The following is a 15,594-nucleotide window of genomic DNA, read 5'->3' on the forward strand; positions in this document are numbered from 1 at the left end:
CATAAGAGACAAATAAGTGGAAGGGAATAAAGGATTTTAAATAATGTTCACGCGGTCCTTTTAAACTATAGCTGGTTCCATTATTGCGAATTATGAGAACGATTCCTCGAGATATTTGAACGTTCGCCACGGGCAAAAGTAGCACAGCAGCCGGATATAAATCGCGAAAGATTCTTTCGGGACCCCACGGTAGCTTTTACGGGTGCCACGCCGAGGATTTCTTCTTTTATTGGAAGGAAAACAATTTTATAGTGTCTACAGTGCTGCTCAACCGTGTTACTCCGTGTCGTGGATCGCTTCTACGGATAGCTCTATCAGTAACACACACTCGTATACTTAAGAATTTCAATATTTTATCGCAGTTTTCTCTCACGAAGATATTATTTTCTCCCAGGAAAGATAATACTGCGAATGTTGAAATTTTCCACAGCCGAATCTTCTTTTCGAATGTTAATATCCTTTAATGCAATATTCTCACCGAATGTTAATGAAAAGAGGAAATAAGAATGTTGGAACTGATATTTTTCTCAATATTTCTCACTTTGCTTAATTAGAATTTCATCTGAGAAAATGTTTTTTTTCTTCAAATTTTTCAACAATTCTAAAAATACCATAATTAAAGTTGACACAGTTTTAAGTAAATACTTGTGCATTTGTCAGGTTAAATTAACAATTTTAAAGTAACATTGTTCAGCGTAGTAATTTCACTGAATATTAATTACCAAAGGAAACTTTTAAATCTTAGTCACTCTACTTAGTTACGATAAAAAATTCTAAGAATATAGTAATTAAAATTCGTAAAGTTTTCAGTGAAAATTTACGCGTTTTATTGCCACAGGCGGAGAAAAATATGAAATCAATACTAGGGGAATCTTTATGAAGTGTTTGATGCCTTAAAGAAGGTCTAAAGGAGACCTGGCTCAGAAACGTGCTCGTAATGACTTGAAATCGGGTGATTCAGATTCTGGCCAAGCTCTTTTACCGTTCACTGTGTTATATGTGTATCGAACGATCTCAGCAAATCTATACTTATATGCTTTTGCAGTACTGATTATGTAATATCGAAATCTCCATTACTACAGAGTAATAAGCTTTTTCATAAATTGTTCTAAATTTGCTGTGATATTTGCCAAAATTTGGAATAATGTGCAAATGTTTGGTAAATGATCGTAATTAGATGTTAGTGTACTTTAGAGATACTAGGGTGGATTAGCAATTGGATATTAGTATCCTTCAGACAGCTGAGCTGGTTTAATTATACTTGAGACGAGATTATTAATTATCTGTATTGATACAAGATTACTATTATTGGAGGAATCTGGTTGAATTATGGGGACATATTTGATACACTACTTTTGTTAGACAAATTTCCAATCTCACTTCCAGAAAAGACTTACTAACAGAAATTCTCAATTTCATTTTAGAAATTTAAAGAATAATCTCAGTTTGGCTCCTTCAAGAATTCTACTCCTAAACATTCGTCATAGACTCTATGTGAAAAGAAATATTTCAAAAAGCTCGGTAAAAAATCTATTTTCTTGAAAATTCTCAATTTCATCGTCTGAAAAACATTCTCCTAAAAAAAAAATCAATCGTTTCCAAGTGTTCGAAATATCTCAGCGTAAAAATGAAAAAATAAAGAAAACACCCAATATAAATTTGTCAAGTATTTTATCATTGTCCAAAGTATGAAATAATTCTTATAGAAGACTCGTAGAAGTGAATAGTTTAACGTACGCCAAGTACTTCCGGTTCGTATAATTCTCCCCACCAGCGGCGGTATAAGCTGTTGCGAGTACGCTTTTCATGGTGCACGCTGTATAAACATGTATACCCGCCCCCGAGTAAAATGGGCGAGCAATGCATGTCGCGCAATACGGAATGCGCAGGTTCGATACGCGTCCGTGTGTTCATTCAGCCTCCTCTTGGCTTCCGGCGTGGCTGCTGCATCTGCTTTCGCGATAATTCACCGTCGTTTCACGCGCCCACGGAACCGGAACAACCCTTTAATTTTACCATCGTACCAGATCGTTCCTGTTTCATCCCCCATGTTTCAGTTCATTTGATTTCGTATCTTTAATTTCTACTATTTTCTACCAATTGTGCAGTTGTGCATTTTCCGTGCACGAAGTTCGAACAGTTAAAGTTTTAAGATACGTGAAAGAAATGTCGAATATTTGAGATTTTCTTAATATACTGAATGTTTGAAATTTTATTAGTTGAATTCTTAATATGTTGAATATTTGAAATTTTATAGTATGTTGAATATTTGATACTTTCTTATCATGTTGAACATTTAAAATTCTTCGGCAGGTATATCGAATATACTTGAAATCATTTAATACCTGCTCTGAATATTTAAAAGCTTGAAATCCCCGAATACTAAAAAAATTGTTGAATACCTGAATACATAAACCCATCGAATATTCACTCGAGATTTTTTAACATTTAAACATTCCTCCTATTTCAAACTTCAAAATACCTAAAAAAAAAAAAACACTTAGAAACATCAAATACTTGAATATCTCGCACTGTAAAATTTAGAGCCTAAATCCTAAAAACGCCAAAAAAATCTACGAATCACCAAAAATTCGAAACATTCCTGCAGACATAAATTAAACCACAATTAAACGACCCTAAAACCATTCAAGAAACATCATCATCAAACATCCCTAAGGCAATAAAACCAAACAGCCTCTAAATTATTCCAACATTTCTACTCAATTCGCGGCACTTCTATGTCAGGTAGCCTAACGAAACCGTTCGATCAAACTACACCCATCGATCACCACTATACACCATACAAAATGTGTGCATTTGAAAAAAATCATATAAAAATCTCCGCTGGAAGTTCAATTAAAGCCCGTGGATTCGTCGTTTGTGAACCGATCGGTCGTGGTTACGGCACACACAGATCCCAAAAACGTCGAATATTTTTGTTGATGAGCATGCACAGCAAGCCTCGCCTCCCCCTTCATTTACGATCCAATAAATTTTATTTGATTTCAACGTAGCGGACAAAAAGGGGTAACGATCGTATCTCTCGTGTCGCGTTTCCAATGCTCGTTCTTCGAGACCGCGCCGCTCGGTAGAACACTAAAACGGAAATAACGTTTTATTGGTGGACGGCTAAAAGGAACTTCTAGAAAAGGTGGCGATGAAGAAGGTGGAGGGGAAGTTTTTGGGTGAAAAAAGGTACCTTTTCCCCGAATTACGTTTTGGTTCGACTAACAACCTGGACAAGGTAACAATATTTCTCACAGAGATTCTATAAACCTGATTGTAAATCGAACGGTTAGTAAATTTAGGTTTCTTGTGAACGTTAGGAGGATATAAGGTTCAGGTGTGGCTAATTTATCGAAGATGGGTTAATTGTGTAGATGGCATTGTGAGCACGTTGTGATTATTATGGGGTGATTAATCGGGTGCTAAGTTCAATGGTGAATTATTGGTAGAATGGCGGTTTTATTAATTGGTAGGTTTAGTCGTGAATTAATTTTCAAAGATGTTCCAAGAGTTTCAGGTTTTTGAGAGGCAAACAGATAAGAGTCCTATTTGTATCGAAACATTGTGTATAATTGGATGTGTTCAGAACAATTGTTAAAAGTTTCGACGCAAATTTTTCTTTTCACCATAGTCAAATGAAAGAAAAATATTTTCATCTCTAGTGTCAAATTGCATTGAGTTATAGGTGAATTGTCAGTAGAATGATAGCTTGGCCAATTGGTAGATTCAGTCGTGAACAGTTAATTTTGCTATTTCTTAGAAAATTCTAATAAGAGAATCTGATCTTTTGAAACATTGTTTACGGGGTGAACGTTTAATAATACAATCTTTGGGTTTTCGAACAGATGGAAGAACGAGAGACATTTTAAAGCCGCGAACAATGTAAAATAGTGTTGTAATGGTGACGATAGGGGGTTAGGCAGTTTTTGCGAGACTGGAAGCCTCTCTAGCGATTGGATTGTTCGTGGCCACACGCGTCGCGTTGCGGTTCTCTGGCGCTGGCACGATCTCTTTGAAAGATATAGTGAACTGTAAAGGGGATACAAATAATATTACTTTCTCGATTTCCTCTTGTTACGTATATCGTTGTGACACTGGGTTACATAAATCACTGCAGTATGCTAATCTGATTGCAACAAGGGGTTGAAGATTCCAATCATTATCTTTATCAATTATAAAATCAATCTTCTATTATCCACTATGTTTTAGTAGATACTATTTCTATATTTAATTAATAAGATATTGAATTTTTTAATACATTTATTTCAACGATGTAGTCTTCTGAAATGATTTTTAGAAATGCAACAAGCGAACATTGGATATTATTACAATTTCAATTTACAATATCTGCTTCACAGAATTATTTACATAAAAAATCCTCTAATTTTTTCACTTTACTGTGCAATAACTTTTAGAATATTATTTTCAGAATTTTACATATTCTACTGGACATTTTTGGTTTTTTCAACTTATCTGTTAAATTTATTTTACACAGGGAATATTTAGTTGCTAGCAAGGGCAGAGGAAATTTTAGATAAAATTCGAGGAAGCTGTAAAGAGCAGACGCAAGAAGAGGGAACATCTATATATACAGTACGTTCATGGTTGTGTTTGGTTTTGAATGCAGGTATCGGGCAATTTCAACAAAGAACGGAACCACGGCATCCTGCTGTCTATTGGCCAGGTCTTCAGGGATTAGTCAGTGATCCCCTGGCATGGCGAGCAAGACTACACACACGTGAGTTTCCTTTTCGAGATGTATTTCGCGTTTCGCCCGCGGAAATATGTATGTACAATTCACTCGAACGTATTAGAACAGAGATTGTTCTCGACGTTTATAGATCGCACAACAAAATGAATTCAGCGTTATTTGTGATAGTAAGTGAATCGCTTCCAGTGAATATTATTTTTTAAATTAATATTTTGTGAATTTCTTCGACAAAAAAGAAACATTCGTTAGAAACTCCAGATGACGAAAAGTATTTGATAAATTATTGAGGAAGTTAGTATTTGTAATGATACAAATGGAACATGTCTGGCGAATATTATTTTGTGAATTAATGTATTATCATTGTTAAAAAAAAAAAATTTCATTTAGATGCACAGTATTTTACGCATTGCTGGAGAATAAGAGAATACAATTTTGTAAAATTGTGCAGCACGTTATTGGTAGATACTACCAATTTTTGATCAAATATTGATCTGTTGCATTCGGAAAGTAGTATATTCGTAATAAAAGTTACTTTCGATTCTAATCGATTCTAGCTTACCTAATACAGTACTAAAACAGTAAACTATTGACGCTTAGATGGACAGTCACTAAAAAGAAATTACAAGTCGAGGAGTTAATTGCTCTTCAACTGAGAGCGTCTTGAATTTTTATTGTAAAAATGAGTTGCATTAACCCTGTTCCATTTAAATTTAACCCGAACATCCTGCAACGCCTCTTCAAGAATCGTCAAAATTCAATTGCGAAGAATTTTCTTAATAAGAAGGTTCGGTGTTCGTAATAGTAACCGAGACACGTCCAGTAAATGTAATTTCGTGAATTAATGTATTATTCTTCCTTGACGTTCGACAATTATTCCCGATATTTTTCTCTCTCTCTAATTACAATTTGTTTTGCAACTGTCCAAATACACCAGCTAAATAGAGGAACGTATCGATGTCTGGAACGGAGGAAACAATATTTATCTCCAAGTAAAGATCGTCACCGGGATAGAGACGATGGAAAAAGAAAAAGTGGAAAGGAGAAAAAATGAAGACGTTGAAGTGAAAAAGATACGTAGCAGTGGAAGAGGGCTCGAGATATTTTTCTCGCCGCGGGATATTTCGTTTTCCGGCTGATATTAGTACAGATTTGACAGCTGTTCGTGTTTGCTTTTGCGACCGTGGAAATCGGTTGACCGAAGCGAAAAAACACGTGTCGTCGCACGATGCTAAATGCCGCTCCAATGGTATCTAAGAAAACAGCTTTTTTTTCGGCTGCATGAAACACGGGGAAAAAATTGACGAGTACCTAACCTCAATTTTTTTCGTCTCGAACAACTCTCATAAATAGTGTCTCAGCATGAACATCGTGAGTTAAACTTTCCTTCGTGTCAGTACAAAGATTCTTTACGTCGATTCAAAATTACTATCCTTTTCGAAATCCTCGCATAAACCCTTTCGACGTCACATAGAAAATATTTACAAGAATATGATATTTTCAACTATGGTGGCGCCGTCTACAATCTTGCCCAAATTTCGTTCACGTTATATTATTCATCGCGAAGAAGTAGACAGAATACGTATTTAACATTTTTCTCTAAACATGTCAGTTCGTTTTCAAGATATTCTAATTAATAGCCTTCCTGCCCGCGAATTTCAAGGGTGATTTTACCCCCTTAAACATGAATATTAGCAGCTAAGAAAAGCGCGTGTCTGATATCTCTGGATTCTCTAGCTGCGTGCAAAATTTGATCGAAATCGGCATACATAAATAGAGCGATGTTTCTTATGAGACTATTAACCCTTTACCTTGTAACGACTCGTGGCAGAGATTCTGGCCAAGATGCGAGAAAAATGGTTACATTCGTAATAAAAGCTACTTTCGATTCTAACTTTTGTATTAGTTTATAATACATCAGCTTTGCTTACCTAATACAGTACTAAAACAGTAAACTGTTGACGCTTGGACGCACAGTCACTAAAAAGAAATTACAAGTCAAGGAGTTAATTGCCCTTCAACTGAGAACGTCTTGAATTTTTATTGTAAAAATGAGTTGCATTAACCCTGTACCATTTCAACTTAACCCGAACATCCTGCAACACCTCTTCGAGAATCGTCAAAATTCAATTCCCTCACCTAGAGTATTTAATACAAACGTAAAACCACTCGGTACTACCCCGAACATTCAGCGGCTAACTCCCGGAACGCTCGTTTCATCGCTTCTTCGCCCGCTGTCCGATCGCCGCTCAACCGTAGAATATATAGCGCGTATCGATATATTATATATTTCACGACGTATGTAAGTCAGCCGCTTGGTATGGAACCCCGTTGGATCCGCAAAAGGCGCAGCAGAAACGCGGATACACCGCACAGTTAAAATATTGCCAGAGTTATTCACGTGAGTGTGGAAAGCAGGGAGGCCACAGGCACCCGTGAAACTCGTTCGGGGTGGGGGGAAAAGGATATAGCATGTGGGGGGGGATTGGAGAGAACAGGCCTCGCCGGGATACGAGGGTTGATATTGAATATGATATTCCTACCGCCGCGCCACCCTCTTATTCGTCCCGCAGTGACATCCGTGGCCGACACGAAACGCTGAAACAACACACGCTCGCCCGTCCACGCCCTTCCACACGCGTTCCACCGTACTTACATGCTAGTATCCTATCTCGTCACCCTTCTTGCTGCACTACCCTCTTTCTAAAGAGGAGCGAAAGGGGGTGGAGTGGGGAGGGGGGGGGATGAGAGAGAGAGTCTGAATACTGTCCTCGTTGGGTGTATATGCTTTCCTTTGGTTCTTCTTCTTCTTTTGGTGAATTGTAAGGGTACATGCGCGCGCGTGTGTACATAGAGTTTGATGATGTATGCGTGTGTGGTTGGTGTGGCACATGTGCCACCGGCGGCGGTGCTGATGTATGCTCTCGAAAGGGGATGTTCTCTTTCTCCCTCTCTTTCTCTCTCGCTCTCGCGATGGCCATCGACGTCACGTGTTCTTTCACTTTGTTTGTGATTTTTTTTTGCGGGGCCCTTAATCGCTTTTACAAATCGCTGGGGCCGTGGAACCGATATACGAGAGAAGTTTCTGAGAGGGAGTTGGCTGTTGGAGTTTCGCGGTTTTCGGGGGTGAATCTTTGAATATTGTGAATTTGAATTTTTGGGGGGGGGGGTTACTTTTTTCTTTGTTTTTTGGGATGGGCTGTGAGGTGTTAATGCTGCGGGAGGTGTAGATGTAGATATGTTTATGAGTTATATACCTTAACTGACCTGCTAGAGTCTACTTTTGGGATATCAGCACCTCGCTGTTAGCACGTTATCTATGATGATTACAGAGATTCTTAGTAGGTAAAGGGTTAAAATAAACAGTACGAGAGTAGTTTCGATAAGAGACTATATACGAAATCATCGACTACGTTGATGGCGTTTACTGAACACGTCTATGGGTTCATCGTCCTCAAAGGGTTATGGCGGGAGGAGACAGTGATCTTGTTGGCTTGAGGGTATTGAGAGAGATTATTCAGGATGCTGGATTATTAAGGTAGTGTTTCTGTCTTGGCGGACAACTGACTATAAAGAAAATTCGGTAAACTGATAAACAGGACGTTTTAAATGGAACAGAGTAATAAAGAGGTATGAAGAGATTTTAAGTAGAACGAGGACAGCATTGATCAGACAGTGTAAAGTCAATTTTCACCGAAGAATACGAATGTTCGTTATTATTCTGTGCAGAATTTATAATACATTTGCAACAATGTAAAACCTCGGAGATTCAAAGCACCCCAAAAAAAAAAAGATCTAAAGAATCCATGTTGTGGACAATATCCGAAGGAGATATTCAGTAAAATTCGGTGGCGTAATTAAGAAGGGCTCAGAAGGCTGCAGCACGCGGTCAGACGCGTTTACGCGAGCGGCACATGGGTCGAGGGGATGATGCAAAAGCGAAGGAGGAATTGTAACAGAGAAAAGGGGGCCAGGAGAGAGGAAAAGAGAGAGAGAGAGAGAGAGAGAGAGAGAGAGGCGTGGGGTCGTCACAACAGTATGGGTTGTGGGACTTTAATTTAATAAAGCAATTTGTAACGGAATACGGAACGAGGCAATAATGGCCAGTCGGCGGGGAGGGTTCTAATGAGCTGCTTACCGCACTCTCCACCCTCTGCTCACGATCGGGCGTTACACGTTTCACGCGATATCCCCTATTCATCTACTTAGAAACTGCGTAAACTCTCTGCAGAACTTTCCATGCCTGGTAATTCGATAAGTCCGTGCTTTTTGCGGAAATTTATGCGTGTCAGTCTCGCCGTCCTGTCATCCCTAAGGCAAGATTGATCTCGCCACGCCGCTACGCGCGGTGTACCGGGTGTTAAAATCGTGCGACGAATTTGTAATAGAGATTCGAGGATCAGGTGTACGAACAGGTAGTTTACTATTTTCTTGTCCAAAATTCTTGCATCGTGAAATCATTATTTTCATTTTCCAACACGTTTTCGTATACAGCTATTTCCTGTCTCTACGAATTAACCCTTTGAAGACGGAGGACTACGTACCGTGTTGAGGTACTGATTGCTTGTGAACATATAACTAGGTCACTATTTCAATCTTCTTATTTTACGCTAAATCATTTCAAAATTGTACTTTTCTTAACACTAACCGTACCACGCCCCGGTCAAATGACCGGTTTTAAAATTTCGAATTAAAACCATGCACCTGTTTTTCCCCCGTATTTTGTTAAAAATAAAAGTATGTAATTTTTTTCTTTTATTATTATCTAAAGGCTATTTTCTGCGTTGTTTCCTATATTAAATTGACAATCACCTGTATTCCTTTCGGAACAAATATGGTTACTTCGTAACCGGTCATTTGACCGGATTACATAAAGTGTCGGTACGGTTATTGCTTAAAAATATGTAAGTTATTGAATGTGTTCATAGTGTTATGTGAACGCATATATGTATGAAAGCATGGTACTCAAAGGGTTAATTGATTCCTGGCGACCGTTCGTAAATCGGGAATTCGTAAAGCGAGTGGTGTGATTCCCCGTACAATTTAAAGTAAAAATACCGATCGAGAAAATTCGTAAAGCGAGAACTACCTGTGATTGGAAAGAGCGATGGATTCGAGATAAAGTTGGAATTTATGATACTTGTGAGAAGTTGAATGAAATTTCGAAAGATCATTTTGTTAAAGAATTGTTAAATTGGGGGAGAAGGTTGGGAGAAAAAGATGGGGGTTAATCAAAGGAGGAAAACTATCGTTTGGTACTATGGTAATTTTATTGGTATCAAAGGACTAATAAATTGCAGGTACATTCTCGTATATAAGCTACTGGACCTTTGGACGATTTAGAGAAGGGATAAACGTTCATGCATACATGTTATGTTAGGTATAGAAACTTCATCTTCTGTTTTATTGTTACAAGAAAATTGTTCATACTTTACTTGGTATGATTTTAGAAGTCGTTCGCCTAAACAATTTACTCAAAGATTAACGATGAAGATGTACTACATTATTAATTTTTACACTCTGCATGCGCAAACTTTATTAATAGCATAATTTCATATGAAAATTCATAGACCAAATTCTAATCGCTTCACTTATTCCAACAAAATAAAATCAATTTACAAGATACGATGTCATAAACTGAACAAGATCACTCAACAAGTAACTGGGCGTGTTTCACTTACTTCCACGAATACTAAATCCTCTAAAAATCAAAAATTAGTATTCATTTACTTGCACTAATATTTTACACCGCAATAAAAAGGAATCAGGTAGAACAAAATTTTCCAAACTAAGCAAATAATCTTCAAAAAAATCATGTTCCATTGATAATTAAACCAACTCAACGATATACAGGGTGTTCCATTTATCTCTTGCACCTAAAATATCTCCACTCGTTTTACAAGTAAAGTAAACTGTCTTTGTAAAACAATTCGATTTAAAAGGGTGTATATTATGACTGATAGAACACCCTTCACATTATTTTCGAAACTGCAAGATTTCAAGGTCACCTGCAGTTTTTCATTCCATAAAACCTAATTTTTTCCATTCTATGACAAATTCAACAAACTATTCTCATAGGACCATGAAATCACTTTGAATTTTTTCAATATATCCTTATTTATAATTTTTTATTATAGAGTATTTCGTGACAAATGTAACAAGGTATACACTAGGGCTCTTGCAAAATTTACATTCGGATATCCGGATACTGTCCAGTGTCTGTACGGGCCAAAGCCACATGTGTCGAAATCGGTCAACGTTGCTCTGAATTGCAAACTGTTAAAAATTATGAAAATCACTGTTTTTCACGACTTTCATCCTACAATTGTAATAAATCTAAAGATTCTTACATCTTTCGATGCCTGTCGCTTGTTGCTGCATCATCCGATTTCGATGAAATTTTCAGCATACATACAATGGACATGGATCTACAAAACGTACGTTTTAAATTTTCACAACAAGCTCAGGTAAAAAAGTTGTAAACAGTGATCTTTACAATTTTCTTCGCGATTCCCACAAATTGCAATTTTTTCCAAATTTTTTGCACACGTCATCTAGTAAACTAATCCTTGAAACTTCTCAAAGAAACTCAAGTCGTTTGGTCCAATTTTAAAACAGTTATACTGTTCTAACAGTGACCGGAAATTAATGACCGCAACTGTACGCGTGCATCTTTTGTTTCTCAAGCGATCGGCAACTAACGATTCTCGACAATCAATCGTCGTCAAGCCATCAGCTACGTTACATTAATATTACGTATAAATTACATTTTTTTTTTATACTCTACAGTATTATGCATACTACTTTCATCATACATACGTATTTTCCAAATTATTTAAATTACCTTTTTAATTACTTTTTCGTATTAATATTAGGTCATCAGATAAGTCGTGTCGTTTTTTGCCGATGAGTTTAAGTATAAAATGTTACATTTACTTTTAATCGTTATTGTCCATCGTTTTCAATGACTCTCAATCAACCGCTTAATTCCATTTTCAAAAAATTCTTGAGGTTTTGAATTAAAACACTGGTTTATCGGAAAGATCCAAAACCCCATTGCGAAGTTTGGAAAACCACCTTTGACATTTTCTTACACTTAAAACATCTTTACCGTACACGTCACAAATATTTTTTAGCCGACAGCATACAATGCTGAAAATGAATTTCGTTGACGCTCGTTGTTTGAATTTTCTTAAATGGAACCTCTTGACCTCTTACCTCTTGAAAAGCATAGGGAGAAATTTTCATGAACAGTTCGCCGAAATAAGATACGGATGTTTATATAAACTGCGATGAGAGGCGACACGACTTATGGGATGACCTGATATATTACTCTTCGTATTTCTTCTTTTAATCGCTTTACTTAAACTTGATCTCTTCAATTGAAATCCAAGCAAGGAGAGTTTTATGTTTGAGTTATCATGATAAAATATCGGATACTCGGTTCCAAGTACGGATACTCAGAGCCGGATAATAAGAGCACTAGTATATACCTTTGCGTCCTCAAAATGACCTTGAACATGAAAAATTACTAATATATCGTTATCTATTATTCTTTTATCTATGATTATTTCAAGTGCGAGAGATAAACGAACTACCCTGTATACCTACCTACTCTATATTCGTATAAAATATTAAAAGACAATTTTCTCGCAATTTTCCACACGATTAGTTCGCCGAACCTAAGATACATGCTAATCACATTGGTTTTCTGCGTTAGATGGTCCGTGAACATGTTCACGCCGTGATAATGCCAGGCCAATTTCACCCCTCTGTCACGTGCCGTTCTATTCAACGGCGTTATCTGTTCTGTAGGATCGTGTCTCCCTTCTGGAGTAACCAGGATCAACCGTGAAGGCAAGGATAACGATAACAAAGTCCGCCTATTTGCGGAACGCTAAGCTCACGTGGCCGCCACGTGCCGGCAACCGTCGAGACGCCATGATTGCGGTCTATCGCACAAGTGTTTAACCCTTGAACGCGTGATTCCGTCAAATTAAACTCTAATCTCCCCTTTTTCTCATCGAACCGATCCTGAAATGACGTACTAACGTTCCACGAGACATGGTAAATATGTAAATTGGAGAATTGTTGAATTGACTTTACAGGGGTAGAGTAATGTAAAGAGAGGAAAAGTTGGAAATTTGGAAAAAGGAGAGTGAGAAAATTAGAGGAAATATGTGGAGAATTGAAAAATTTGGATAAAAGAAATTTTGGTAATTTTGGAAATCCATGAAAAATTGATAGAGTCGGAAATGTTGAATATTGAAGGAAAATTGTCTAAAGTGGAATTAGGAAGTGGGGGAAAAATTGGAAAGCTACAGAAAGGAAATTTTGCTAATTCTGGAAATAGAAGGAAAATGTTGAATAGTGCAGAGAAATTGTTTAAAGTGGAAGTTGTGAGTTTGTAAAAATAACGACTTTCTAATTTTTAATTCAGGTGACATTTATAATCGTCAGGAAACGTGTTCCCAGAATTAATATCACTTTTTAATGTTGATGAGGTGAACGAGATAGAGAGATTGAACAGAGTACCGCAAAAGGTCGCAATCACGGCGTGTTATCGTGGAATAATTGGATGGTTTTTAATAGATGTGTCGTACAGAACATTTTTGGCGTGTAACGAGATGTAAATTTATGACGCAATTATCGATAGCCTATGTAAATTGTCGATACGAAATGCGCGACCGTTAGCAAGAAGAATGACGCAAAATTGATGAAGATTAATTGCTTGGTAAAAGGGAGGTCAACTCTGATTGGTTGGATAAGTTTCGCTGTTCGAACCACCAAATAGACAATATCAATATGATAATCCTTTTTCAACAGAAAATTACAAATTTTCAAACAAATTTACCATCTGCTATACCATTGTTACCATTTCATCTAAAATGATATTCAAAGTAGTAAGTATATAATTTAAAATTGACTTCTACAAAAATACTTGTGAAATATTCACTGTCACTTAGACAAATTGTTATTCAGTATTAGAGTGTTATTTAAGGAGTCACTATATCATAGTAAATTCTAAAAATATAGAACTCACATGAAACTGAATATATCAACATCATTGAGTGACACAGGCAGGTGTATCTTCTCCGACGAAACAAGTATAATTTCTCAAAATAATTTCATGAAAATTTCTCTAAAGATGAATATAATACTATCATACTTATCATAGAATATCCATTATTATATCAACGTAACATCGAAGCATAAATGACCAAATCCTAACAGAAATATCTAAACAAAAATAGATACTACCCCTTCATACTCCTAAAAGATCTTAAACACGCTAAATCGTTAATTTGCATTCAAAATCTAAAAGAAACATATTTATCACCACGACACAATAATCCATCGTAACGATCACTATATCCCTTCACATTCCTAGAACAACTAAACCAAAAAATCCAGAAGCTAATTCTCCTAAATTTTCCTGCCATCAAACATACACACATATCCAACAGTAGAGTCTAATCCGAAAACAGAGTTCGTTTTCTTCCCAAACAATCGAGTCTTAAGTCACTGGGTATCGCGCACCGGATGCGTCGAGTGGCCGTGATTTTTTCGGCGGATGAATAGAAATAACGAGGAAAAAGAAAGAGAGAAAGGGGGGGGGGGGGGAGATGTTATTGAAGCGACGAAGAGAATCCCTGGAAGATATCGATGTTACAGTGTCGCAACAGCTGGGTTGTCAGCAAACGATGACAGGCTCCGGCGGAGCTGGCGAACACGAGGGTGGCAAGAAGAAGCACACCAGGCCGACGTTCAGCGGCCAGCAAATCTTCGCCCTCGAGAAAACGTTCGAGCAAACGAAATACCTAGCTGGCCCGGAGAGAGCTAAATTGGCCTACGCCCTCGGCATGTCGGAATCCCAAGTCAAGGTAAGCGTCTAGAGTTTGTTCTCCTTTTTTTTCTTCTTTCGTTTGCTGCCTTCTGGGGGAGTCTCTGACGATTAAGAGGCTATTAGTTTGTCGACATGCTCGGGTTTTCTCGTTGATGAGTCTGTCGTGGTCCCTTGCTGAGCTATTAGGAGTTAGGTGTGAGACGTTTTCTTTATGCGTATGTGGAAGTTTACGAGAAAAGAATTTCGGAGGTATTGGAAAATTTAGACGAATTCTTTGGCAGTTGGTGAAGAGGAGAATGTTTGTATTGTATATCTACTGTGTCAGAGAAGTGTTCGATTTATATGGGAAATTTGTTTGTTTTCTCCAATTAGGTAATGTTAGCAAGGCAATTTTGGTACCCTGAGAATTTTGATTCTCCTGAAACGCTGCAGTTTGTAGAGAACCTCGATAGAAATATCGTGCAACTTTTCTTTTTTGCCATTTTTTGGTTCTTCAGGGTAAAAATAGTCTCTGTAAAACCTAATATAACCATAAGACGCACCTTTTTACATAGAAAAATCGACTTAAAATTGGAGTGCGTCTTATGGTAAGGTAACATTAAAATACGAATCTTTATACTGTATCGAAGCTATTAGAGAAGTTCAATTACTGGCGCAATATGTTAATAAAATTAGTACAGCACGCCAGTGATGGTAGGTGAATATTGCTAGTACGAATTGTTTTAACAATAAATAAATTAAGCAAGAATTTGAAAATATCTTTATATACCTAATAAAATATTCTTTTCTAAAAATCGTCCCATAAATATGGGGTGATACGGTAACCGAAAAATACGGTACCTACTTATTCAAATTATTAATATATATAGTTTCAACTAAAAGTATATCATTTTATCAAAAGATGAATACGTCTGCTTTTCAATTAGAATAGGCGCATTTTCACCCAGATATCGTTAACGTAAGAAAACTACGAGTAGCATGGCAGGGTTAAAATCGGTCCTCATGAAATCAGACGCACGGCGTCGCCAGGATG

The 15,594-nt window shown here is 37.1% G+C and overlaps 1 protein-coding gene across 1 annotated transcript in view; it reads left to right on the plus strand.

The window, feature by feature from the left end:
- LOC108572471 (homeobox protein Nkx-6.2-like) overlaps positions 1-15,594 on the plus strand; it is a 41,314-nt gene that overhangs the window by 6,397 nt on the left and 19,323 nt on the right. Inside the window, exons 2-3 of the mRNA XM_017934712.1 lie at positions 4,634-4,744; positions 14,390-14,598. Of these exons, the coding sequence (XP_017790201.1) occupies positions 4,634-4,744; positions 14,390-14,598 (320 nt within the window). The remainder of the gene's footprint in view (positions 1-4,633; positions 4,745-14,389; positions 14,599-15,594) is intronic.

Source organism: Habropoda laboriosa, unplaced genomic scaffold, assembly GCF_001263275.1.
Source record: "Habropoda laboriosa isolate 0110345459 unplaced genomic scaffold, ASM126327v1 scaffold65, whole genome shotgun sequence".
NCBI classification, from domain to species: Eukaryota; Metazoa; Arthropoda; class Insecta; order Hymenoptera; family Apidae; genus Habropoda; species Habropoda laboriosa.